The 12520-nt window shown below is 38.5% G+C and overlaps 1 protein-coding gene across 2 annotated transcripts; it reads left to right on the forward strand.

The window, feature by feature from the left end:
* The first annotated feature begins 192 nt into the window (after nucleotides 1-192).
* LRRC66 (leucine rich repeat containing 66) lies at nucleotides 193-8799 on the forward strand. 2 transcript variants are annotated; one of them, XM_056490755.1, is made up of 5 exons: nucleotides 193-438; nucleotides 655-1155; nucleotides 3491-3660; nucleotides 4188-4515; nucleotides 5893-8799. In XM_056490755.1, exons 2-5 carry the CDS (start codon nucleotides 660-662, stop codon nucleotides 8364-8366), a joined length of 3468 nt encoding a protein of 1155 aa, XP_056346730.1. In that variant the 5' UTR covers nucleotides 193-438; nucleotides 655-659; the 3' UTR covers nucleotides 8367-8799. The 2 variants fall into 2 exon arrangements, with proteins under 2 accessions (XP_056346730.1, XP_056346729.1); XM_056490754.1 differs by having other exon boundaries at nucleotides 193-1155.
* Nucleotides 8800-12520: the final 3721 nt, after the last annotated feature.

Consider the following 12520-nt stretch of genomic DNA (forward strand, 5'->3'; position numbering starts at 1 on the left):
CCAGATACGCATTTAAGATTCTGTGTGTATAAAGTGCATTCTACATGCCTTTGTAAAATGCCATACTGGGTACATTGAAACAACATGCATGTGAAGAGTTCTCACCATCTGTAAGTGTGGTGGTTGTTCCAGTGGGTGAAAGGCAGTAGAATTTCAAATGTTTGTTTTGAAATAAAACAATAAGATGCAGCTGCAGTTCAGAAGTGTTGTTTGTAAGAATTCTTTTTCATTAAAAATACATTGTTGTGTTATTGATAGGGAAACTGGAAGTATAAAACTTGTTCCACACCTGTTTATCATACATTGTATGTGGTGGACTTTGCTCAGTGTAGTCGTGTGCAATACCTGAAGCAGAGTTCAAAAGTCTCCACTGTTGTTAGATCTCAAGCTCTCAAGAAGTTGTGTTTCTCGACCAAAAGGCTGGAAAAGAAAAAGAAGGTTCTAATTGTTTTTTGGGATAGATGGAGGGAGGGGGGAGGTTATCAGTTTATGAATGTTCTTTCTGAAAATAAGTAAGCCTCCAATACTGAATGTTTAAGGCAGAATGTTGGTAATGCTGTGGTTATTCGGTGTTGATTTTTTAAATGTCAAACTATTTTCACTTTCTCTTCTTGTTGTGCTAAACTTAACCATAATTCTACATTTTACACATAGATCTTATGGATAACCTTCACTTGCATGTCATAGCTGTGGTCCTTTACTTTAATCTTCCTGGATCAGTGGGAACCAAGTCGCAGTGGATTCTTCCTGCTACACATCAGCGTTCAGAGTGCCAGTGGGATGGGCAGTTCCTACTGAATTGCTCTTTTACCAGAATATCTACTATTCCAGAAGAAATACCACAAACAGCAGTAACAGTTGATTTGAGTTACAATAATATTAAAACTTTTGTGTGCTCTGATGGAAGAAATGAAGAGTGGATGCTAAAACACCTGAACCTCAGTAACAACCTGATTTCTGAACTCACTTTAACTGCTTGTACAAATTTACCCATTTTAGAAATTCTAAACCTCAATGGTAATGCCATCCACACCCTCATACTGGACATGCCTTCACCTGCACATGGGTCTAAAAAGTACAGCATTGTTGATCGTCTCCTGCCTGCTTTGAAAGTATTGTCAGTTGAAAGAAATAATCTTAATGCAGTTCCAAGAGGTAAGCATTTCAAAAATCTTTAAGGACTTCCATCCCAGGGAGTAGGTTGGTTTTGGATATAATTCCTGCATCTTTACTGAATCCAGAATGTGACTTTCTCATTTTATTATACTTACGGTGAGGGAGGGAGAGTTCCACCGGCAAATACAGAGGCGGAAGTAATGCATTGTTTGTTTACTGTGTTAGGTTTTTTAACACAGTCTTAGCAACTGTACTGCATTAATAGCAGTCAAATATAACCAGATTTATCTTTTAAGAGCCCAAGCAATATTCCTACTTGTTGTGTAGAAAGGGGGAGTTAGGATCTTTAGAAAAAACAGCCTCCACATCCCAGTTGTGAACCTTAAGGTCAAAAAAATTATAGATCATGAATTTCATACTACCCTTCAGAAGGAAATCAACGCTCTTAAATAAAACCTGCTGCAGTTTCAGTATTTCAGAGACAGGACAATATATTTTGTTCATTCCAAATGATTCTGCTCAGTGCCATTTAATACTCGGATCACAGCGACACCTTGGTGTAACAGGAGAGGGCTGTAAGGCTTCAGGAGACTTTGAGAAAGGCTCTGCTGGTCACTGAGCTAGGCTGGGCAGCTTAGCCTTTATCCAGGGATGATTCACAGCGGCCATACGGTTCAAATGAAGCAGAAGCTACCAGATGAGCAACCCTGTCCAATACAATATGATGAATTTATTGATGTCTGGTAACACCATCAGATTCATTAGTTTGAAAATACAGGAGGACAAATGATGACAAACAAAAATACCACTTAGCCCATGAAGTCACATAAAGGTAATATATTTGCCCCTACACAGGGTCATGAAAGTTCCAGTTTTCTCCTTTTATATGCTATTAAATAATTCTCTGGCACACAGGAAGCCCATTTCACTTAATGACTTTGTTGTGTCTGTATAGACAAGGTATCTGTATAGACAGTACAGAAAAGCTTACATTATAAAATATGTTAATGAAGATATTGTTTGATAGATAAATATGACTGCCCATTACAGGATGCCTCAGAGGGTCAGACAGATTAATCCTCTTCTATAAGAGACCCAAATTTTTTAAGTTCAAATTGTTGTGCATGGTACCACCATGCTTCAAGTTATACTTAAATCCTGTATTAATTTAAATACACTTTCAGAACCTTATACCAAAATACTTCACTAAAATTCTGAAGTTTAACCTGTGGAAAGAAAACACCAACTGCAGTTCTATAGCAGAGGTTTCCCACAAAGAAACCCTTCTCCCAGCTCCTCCCTCTCCCAGGAGTAAGGTTGCTGCCCACTGCTGCCATACCAGTGTATATTTTTGGCACAAATTTAAATTTGAGGAAATAGCCACAGTACAATTCCTCCTGCAAGTGCACTGATGAATTTATGAATTGCCAGGACTTCTGAATGAAGGAAATGCATAATTCTCTCTACTTTTCACAGTAAACACTAGATCAGTTACTCAGCAGAGAGAACTGCTGGATGAGAAAAGAGATTTCTGGTAAACAAGGTAATACAGAGGGCAAAATTCTTAAGAACTAGTAGCTTTTCAACAATGCTGTGTGATCAAAAATCACTTTAGAGTGACATTGTGGTGTTGAACACTCAGCATCAGTGGGGATGCTGAATGTTCAAGTGCCTGCCTTTCCAGTGGACCTTGCATGCTGGAGCTTCAGGGGCTACCTTCACCACACCTCAAAAAAATGAGGTGTCTCCAGCAATCAAAAGTGTTCCTTATGTAAGATGAATGTTATTGTAACTAGGATACACTGAAGAATACACTTTCATGCTTCATAATTCACAGGCAGATACGCATAAGCAACAACATGATTGTTTTCATTTGGTTTTACATCCCATGAATACAGTTCAAATAATTCCACATACGAAAAACTCCCATGAAACTGCCCATGCAAATGGATAGAAGGTACATCACCTTTTGCATCTCTTATCTTTTACTTACAATTAACATATTTGGATCTTGTCAAGTCACACTTTTTACACTCTTTTCCTACCTCCAGTTCTCTAGAGAAGCTTGCTCGAAGTAACAGAGTTCACAGTCGGAATAATTTTGTTAGCACAAAGAAATGCTAATGCTTTTATCAAAGTGTCCATTTTTAAGACATTCACTGACTGAGAATGTTTTAATGTGCCATCTGTTGGTGCTGTGCAGCTTTCAGAATGGGACAACCCCTGACTAGGAAAGGCATAACACAAAGGCTGCAGCCACTCATTGCATTAGTGAGGAATGGAAGGAATTTTGTTGCAAAGAATTTTATAAAGACACTTGATGTAATTGGGAAAACAAGAATATGAAATGTAAAATAGGTTTTTTTCTTCCTAGGACTAGGGCTCCTGCAATCTTTACAAACTGTCTATATGTCATCCAATGCCATACAACAGATTGACCCAAAGGATTTTCAAAACTGCTCACAGCTGAAGGACATTGACCTGCGAAACAACAAGATAACTAAAATTCATCCAGATGCCTTCAGAGATCTCAACAAATTACAGGTTCTAAAGCAATACAATTGTTTCAATATTTTATGTTAATCATTAAAGATATTATTTATCAACTATTCAGCATGATTATATGATTCTGATTATACTACTAGTCTACAATTTAAAAACTAGAGCAAATGGTGAAAATATTTTTATATATTTGCTTTTTATATGTAGGAAAACACACGCTGAAATGTACAAGATATAACCAAAAATTCACAATTTCTCTATGCCACAAACCACTCCATAACTGCCTTAAACACATACATGTCCACTTTTAGCCCCATCCCTTCCATGGCAAGAGCCCTGCAGCTCCCTATTGACACAGAGGTAAGTCTACAATGGAAGAATTCTAAACACCACAATTTAAATTTTTCATCTACATTAGAAAGCTTAGGACAACATTATTGAAATCCTAAGCATATGTATTGTTCATAGAACTACAGAAATACTTGTACACTAAAACATTGTTGTAAGATGTTGCAATAAGGATTCCATTGTAAACCTTACCAAATTAATTCTGTATTATTTCCAAATAGGTCGTGGATCTCCGTGAAAATGCTCTGACAATCCCTCTACCACAGATACTTGTCAGTTTGAACTTTTTTCAACTTGAAGTGTATTTGTCAAATAATGCCTGGATATTTAACTGCAGGCTAAATGCTTTTAAACACTTTCATTTTGTCTTTGACTCCACAAGGAAAAAATTGAGCCTTTCATACAAAAAGTCTGCCAACAACTCCCAGAAACCTCTGCTGTATCTTTCAAGTTTCCATTTAAACTGCAGGGACAATGTTTTGCTCAAAAGGGCCACAGTCCCAACAGGGAACACATCAGTGCTGACCTGTAACTTGGACAACATAAGGGGTATGTACATCAGACACTCCATCCAAATGTTGCTAAAATTCAAATCAATGCAGAATGATCAAATAAATCTGGTTTTAAAGACACTGTTTAAAAACAACTGAATAACAATTTAACATGGAAAAATATTTCATTAGAAAGTAGTATTTTGCTTAAGAATATTTGAAAGTTGTTTCCCAAGTCTTTGTCCCCTTCCTTATATTAAAGGAGGAAGTGATGCCAAATTGTATACAAGTAAGTCTCAGTAAGCAATGCATTGCAAATGTATTGGTTCACTTTGGCCTGAAACAAGGGACCAATTAGTGGAGTGGCACTTCTGAGGCATTTAGAAAACCAAGAAGGATGCAATACTTTTCAGTATTCAGTTACAGCAAAATCAAATGAAGGTTCATTTGCAGGGAAAAAGATTTCTATGTCTTCTGAAAAAGTACAGCTACTGTAGCACACACTTCACTTACATTTAAAATTAATAGAGAACACTGAGGGTATAAGCAACAAAACCTACAGAGCCAAGACTTACCACACAGACAGAAAACTAAAACCACACTCAGAGCAGAAGGTGTATTTGTCATGTACAATAAGGCAAAATAGTTTAATCTTATGGACTAATAGCACTTGGAGCTGGTAAGGCTTTCCCCTAGGAATACTTCATCCCCAAATGAAAATATGCAGAACCTATCAGAAATGCCACCTGCTTTGTCTGTTTACAAGAGAAGTCACAGAAACCTTGATTAAAATCAACACACTGGATTGCAGCAAAACTCAGCTGGGAATGAAAGCTGATCCAAAGACAAAGCCAAAAATGCAACCTTGAAACAAATTGCTAAAAGCCAACAACCAGCCATGGCCCACACTAGCTCAAGTTTGGAACAATTGCTCAGTCTGTACAAATATCCTTGATTTACAGACTTTTTTCTGCAGTCAGATCAGCAACTACGGGAAAATCAGTGGTTGAAACATTGTCAGTTAACAGGTGATGTTTTATCCCACAGCTGCACGCAGTGACTATGGCCAGGCTGTAGACATGTCTGTTCCAAAGGAAGATCAGCAGGTGTTTCTAGTACCCCTGAACTTTCTTAGATTATTTCAGTGACCTCCTCCCTCACACTACTATTTTTCTTGTAAAGTCTGCGATTAAGACCCCACATCTTCTGTGTTTTTAGATGGGAGGCAGCGGGGACAGGCCTGTAAATATGGTTTGACAGTCTTTGTACCATGTAAAATTACTTAGGATGGATAAAAGGAAAATGGGGTTTATAATAAACTATTAAAATTATGAGAGATAGTACAGAGTATATTCTTAAAAACATCACTGGACCCTGCAAACCAGGTATACTGTGCTTTTAGCAAAGACTGAGCTTCTATTTTCTTTCATTTCAGGCAATGGAGTCTCTTGGTGGACACCTAAGGGCAGAATTTCAAAAAATCACAGTCTTCCTGATATGACACTGGATAAAATGAATAATTTAGTGATATACAATGCTGAGAAAACTGCTGAAGGATTATATTTGTGTCTTTTTGATACAAAAAAAGAGAAATATCTCATTTACAATATAGAGGTGAAAGAAGGAGTTTCAGCATATTTGGTTAGAAAAGCCAGGGACACTAACACTGTTTTTAGACAGAACAAAACAGAGCCAAACTTTGCACTGGCTGTCTCCCTCTCTGTGGTCATCACATTTGTTTGTGCTTTTTGTCTGGGTGCTTTTGCTAGACCCTACCTGGAGAGCCTGTGGAGACTCATGCACAGGAAGAAAAATTCAGCTTCAGAACACACATATTCTAATCAAGCTTTTTCAGATGAAACCTTGAGCAGGGAGCCTTCTACAAGCAAACCAACAAATACCCAGCATGATACATTATTTTGTGCTAATAATTCTTTAAGAAACACACAGATTTTTCCTACAGAAACTTCTATTGCATATGAAAATGTCACTGGCAGAGGTCTACGTTCAGCAAACCCCAAAGCACAGTACCAGAAACAAAGCAATACTGAGATCAACATGAAGAAAATACCAGTGTTTTCAAAAGCCCTAACTAGTATTGATGATAATGAAAGTACAAATGTTTATGATACTGGACTATTTTTTGTAAGGACAGACTACCAGAACAGCAATGAAGTAACACCAAAAAGCAAAGTAAGAAACAACTCTGGCCTGCTGCAGTCTGAGATCACAAAAGTGACACCAGATTCTCCAAAAAGAAAAGGTATTGTTTCACATAATGAACCCAGGCACACTAGAAAATTTATGCAGGGAAGGCAAAACTGTGAAAAACAACTTGGTCTAAATGGCAACAAAAATATACCTAGTGATGCTGGAGATTTTATTTCACCCGGTAGCTCCAGAAGAGATGCAGATATTCAGAATTTAAGCATCTATGAAACAATAGAAAACTCTCCCCTTACACAGCACAACTATGAAAGGATACATTCATATAAAAAAGATGCTTCAGCTGATATATTTGGTGACAGTTCTTCATCTGAAGGGATTCCATTCACAATGAGTGACTCTGGTTCTTTAGCAGCCTTTGAACTGGAACAATCTGACGTTAGTGACAGCCTTCCAGCCTATCAGTCATCGCTAGATGAAGCCAATACAGACAGTGGAACTGAGAAGTTCGCAACACCGCCAGAGTCTCCAAATATCACTCCTGAACTTCAGCAGATTGGGAACAATGAAGATGAGCACAGTGCCTATTTTGAAACCACTATTACTTATGGATCAGATACCACCAGGCGTGAAACAGCATCCCCTTACGTTGATAAATCCAGTGGCCATGTAAGCGTGTCAGATCCAGATACAGTTAGCTCTTCAGGTCAAGAAATTCCAGATACGTCTGATTATTTTGCTAATGCAGAATCAACAGTACAAAACTCTCTTTCTGATTCTCTCTACAGTCAAAGTACAGATTGTGGTAACTCAGTACTTAAGTTAGAACATTTTCCCACATATAACACAGAGAAAACTTCTGAAGAGGATGAACTGCAGCTGTCTCCGCTTCCCAGAGAACCACAGCATTCCCTCAGCTTCAGGCAAACGGAACAAAAAGAAAATGCACCAGAAGAAAGTACAGATGAGCACACAGGCAGGAACTCCCCGGAAAAGAATCATGGTGAAGCAGACATTACATTAGGAAGAAACATGAGTACATCTGAGGACAATGGCTTTATTTTTGCTCCCACTGATACTGGTTTGAGTGAAGTTGTAAAAAATCCATCACTGCTGCATTCCAGCAATGAATCATCTCTTCAATTGCTGCCTGAACACACAGCTGAAAAACATTTCATGTTTGTTACACAGCAAGATGACTTGCTACCACAGGGGAAGCAGGCTTGTGCAGATAAAATGCAAGAAGGTTCTGATGAGAAAAATTCTGATGAATTAACAGAATTACAGGATACCAGCAATTGCAGTCTGCCTGAAGAAACGCAGTCTTGTAATCCTACACCAGTTCTGCTGCATCTGGATAGTTCTGGGAAAACACAGTCAGAATTCACAAAAGATGATTGCTTCCAACAGGATCAGAGTGATGAGGATGCATATTCCTTCTCAATCCCACAAGGTTTTTTCGATGAAAGCACACCAGACAGTTCATGTTCCTTCCCACAAAAGCCTATAGGAAATACAATCTCTGAAAGCACTGATTCCAGCAAGATGAAGGATCACACTACTTTGACAGAACTGGAGAACCATTCTGCAACAACTGTAGAACACCTCCAAAATTCCAGTGAAAATCTCAGCCAAAAAAGTCAGACAAATTCAGGACAGAACCAGTTTTTTGTTAAGAAGAAAAGAGCGTTTGATGGATTTGCTAATATTTTGCAAAGCAGGAGAACAAACTTCAGTAGTTGAAACTCAAACTGGTAATACTAAGCTCCCACAGTGTTTATGTCATTACAGCAAGTGCAAAATTTGTATTAAAGTGAAATTACTTTTGTTTAGAAGGGTAATCGTAAAAAACCCAATGATAGACTTTATAAAAAGATACTACAGAATATTAATAAAGCTTGCTGAATTATATTTACTTTTTCATTATTGGTAGTTGATACTAATATATCATTTCCCTTGGAATTTGCTTCAGATACTCACTGTTTCATCTTTTTGCCTAAAACAAATGCAATGTGGATATTTACATTATTACTATTTTGTGTTTTCTTATGGTACTCAACCTATACAGTGAAATAGTATATACTGCTGTCTTCTGTTTTTTGAGCCAGATTTGTGGATTATATCTGAATTCCTAGTGTTGCAAAGATAAATAAAATCTGAGCAGTATTCAATTACATTTCAAAAATTACTTTCTAACTTGGCAAAAGAGAGAAAACCACCTTTCTCAAAGAAAGCAGGATAGAATTAAATTATTGCAGAAACATCAGTTATAGAAATGTAGCTATAATGGGACATCACCCAAAGTTTGCAGATGTGGTAACACAGGCAGGGTAATTTAAAAAAAGACAAAGGATCCTTTACCCACTTGAGAATTCTACTTAAGAGGGGAAAAGAACAGTTAAAACTGCTGTTTTAGAATCGGTAGCCAAAAGATAACAAATGTAACATTACCTCTGAATATAGCCCAAGGCCCTTTCAACAGACTCAGTACAACTTGATACAGTCCTTGAAGGGAGCAGACCCAATTCTGGGAAAATGCAGGAAGCTGGCTACTATTCTGGGAAAACTCTTCCACAAAGACACTATTAACTCCTAAAAACTCCAAACAGAAGGAACACATCTCAATTCCATCACAAGAGGTGCAAGTCCAATGACACACTACATCACTGAAACAACCTTTAAAGAAAAAACTAAGAACAAAGAGCCCCTGCCTGCTTTCCGTAAAGCTCATTATCCACACAAGTTCTTTGTGGGCAAAACAACTTGAAAAATACAAGGCCTGGAAAAAAGCACTGACTTGCTCCTTTTGTATCTATGGGTCTTCAAACACCATTAACAGCTCTCCAAAGCCTGTCACCTTTTGGCTATTGCAGCTGCTAACATGCTAGAAATATAACTATACAAGCAAGGCAATTTTGTAAATCATGAGGCAAAAAACCCAATCAAGTGGTCTATTGGTATCACATCCACTGAACTGTTTCGCCATTTGCCTGTGAAACAGTCCAATAGGATTTCAAAATACATATTGGAGAATTATTTTCTTATCTTTTTTTCTGACCATGAGAATGCTGCAGTGGTGAGGCAGACGGTACACAACTTGTGAGAAGCTGCAGGATTTCTAAGATTCCCTTTTTACCATAAGGTTGTGGAAAAGTTTCTGTTCTCATCAGGCAAAGTAAATTCACTCCTTTTTAGTGGAATTTTAACATGTGGTAAAGTATGAATTCTACTGTCAAAATATGGTTTCATCTTGAACTTATCTTCGTATTTCTGCCTAATCTTGCCACTGTCCTTTGCTACTCATCTCTCCAGTTTTACCTATTATGTCTTCATTCAAATCCAAACACTCAGCTGCTTCTCCTTTGTATTAGTTGACTTCATTAGCAATTGCTCTTTAACACAAAACCTTTGTATTTTCTGTGACTTCCACACAGTACATCATACTACATCATACTCTGCTCCTCCCTACCCACCCCAAGTTAGCACACCCTTCTGTATAGAATTAGCTACACAGTCCCACACACACTGACCCCAAGATTGTATCCTCACCCTTCTTTACATTTCATCCACTGTATCTTGTTCACACTGAAAACTGACTTAGCTTATTTGGCCACTGGGAATTTTCTAGGACACCTACACTAGTAGGAAGCTCATTGCTGCCACTATCCCAGCTGACTGTGGGTAATCAGACAAAGTCACAGAATAAGCTCAATAAAAAAGGTGCTTGAATATATGCTGTATGAATTTGTAACTGAAGCATGAGGAATCAGACAAGAGGATGTCTGGACATACCCTTCTCACAGGTCTGCTGAGCTCCACAACTGATAGGACAAAGAATCCCTCATACAGTGAATCCGAACAGGAAAAAATACAGATGTTTTAAGAGCAGATCAAGAACTTCAAGTACAGTAATCAGAATGAAATAAAACTCATTTTCAAACACATAATAGTTTGATAACTGTCAAGTTATTTGCTGTAGGTACAAACCATTTCAATCTTTCCTGAATATGCTGAAAATTGGGCTGGAAATTAACCTTTAAATATAAGAAGACATGCACATTTAACCTACACAAAAGCAGTAAATTTTTCATAGTAAAGAAGACTGACTCACCCTCTCTGATAAAAACAGATAAGCAACAGCCTAAATTCTGAGAATTGGCAAAGCCAATCCCAGCCTTCATAAGAAACAAACACAATGAAAAACATCAGGACGGATTCTGCATTACAATATTCTAATTGCAATGTAAATACATTAATTTCAAGTAACATTTTAAGTCACGGCTGGAAGAAATATCTGGAGGTCACTTAGTCCAATGAACCTGATCAAGCAAGGCCACCTAGAGCCAGTTGCTCAGGACCATGTTCAAATGGCATTTGAGTATCTCTGAGGATAGACTCAGTAACAGTGCATGGTAACCCTCACAGAAAAAGACAGCAGTTCAGATGGAGCCTGCTATGTTTCAGTTCATGTCCACTGCCTCTGGTCCTGTCACTGGGCACTGGCTGAAGAGTCTTTGTCTTCTTCACACCTTCCCTTGAGATATTTAAATACTTTAGTAAGACTTCTCACAGCACCTTCTCTTCTCCAGGCTAAACAGCTGTAAGCTTTTCCTCACAGGAAAGAAGTTCCCATCCCTTCATTATCTCCATGGCCCTTTACTGGACCCTCTCCAGAATATCACAGGGTCTCTGCTACTGGGATACCCAGAACTGGACACAGTACCCACTACTGTGCTGTGTAGGAGAGAATAATCATCACTCAGCCTGCTGGCAACGCTTAGTCTGAATCAGACCAGGAACCACTCACCTTCTTTACAGCAAGGACTTGTTGCAGGCTCATCTCCAACTTGGTGTCCTCCAGGACCCCCAGTCCCTTTTCTGCCAAGTTGCTTTCCAGGTGGGTGGCCCTCAGCAGATACTGGTGCAGGGGGTTGCTCTTCCCCAGCTGCAGGATTTTGCACTTCCCCTGGATGAAGCTCATGTAGCTCCTGTCAGGCCATTGCTCAAGCATGCTGAGGTCCCTCTGGAAGGCAGTATGATCCTCTGGCTTATCACCATTTACTTCCAGTTCTGTCATATCAGCACACTTGCTGAGGAGACGCCACGCTCCAGCACCCAGGTCAGTAGTGAAGCTGTAAAACAGGACTGGACCCAGCTCTGACCATGGGGGACAGCACTAGTTACTGATCTCCAATCAGACGTTTCTCTACAAAGCACCACTCTCTGGGCCTAACTTTTCAGATTTTAATCCACCTATCTGCTTATCCAGCTTTTCTATGAGGACTTTGTGGGTCAAAAGGCTGGATTTGATGAGTGGGTAACAATTAAAATTTTGTCCTGAGACATTTCCTCTAGAATTGACTTGCTGTTGAAAACTTGTGTATTACAGTACTGTTTTACATTGACACAACCCTTCTGAAACACATACCTCTTCCCAACAGATTCAAATACTGATTTGCTCTACTATTAGAAACAAGGGGGACAAGATCCTACACACAAATTCCCTGTTAATACCTGATAAACGCTGCCTGCTGATGTATGTTCAGATATGAGAATTTCTGAAGTATGAATCACAGAAAAATCTGAAGTCAGTTTCTGAAACCAACACAAATACTGTTTATTTGTGGGATGCCATTTTACAATAACACCATGAAAAGACCTAAAAAAAAAAACCAACTGGATTAACTTATGTTAGGTGGCATAATAGTATTTTCACCATATTGTGAGCCACAGGAGTTTAGCACACCTTATTGATGTAATATCCAAATAACTAAGATGTAAAGCATTCACAGTTACAGGTTAACTGCTGTTCCTGCAACAGCAGTGTCAGTAGCTGCTATTTTGACACACATACACATGCACACACAGTGTGGGGGAGTGGGAGAGAATTAAAAAAA

Source organism: Oenanthe melanoleuca, chromosome 4 (genome assembly GCF_029582105.1).
Source record: "Oenanthe melanoleuca isolate GR-GAL-2019-014 chromosome 4, OMel1.0, whole genome shotgun sequence".
NCBI lineage: Eukaryota > Metazoa > Chordata > Aves > Passeriformes > Muscicapidae > Oenanthe > Oenanthe melanoleuca.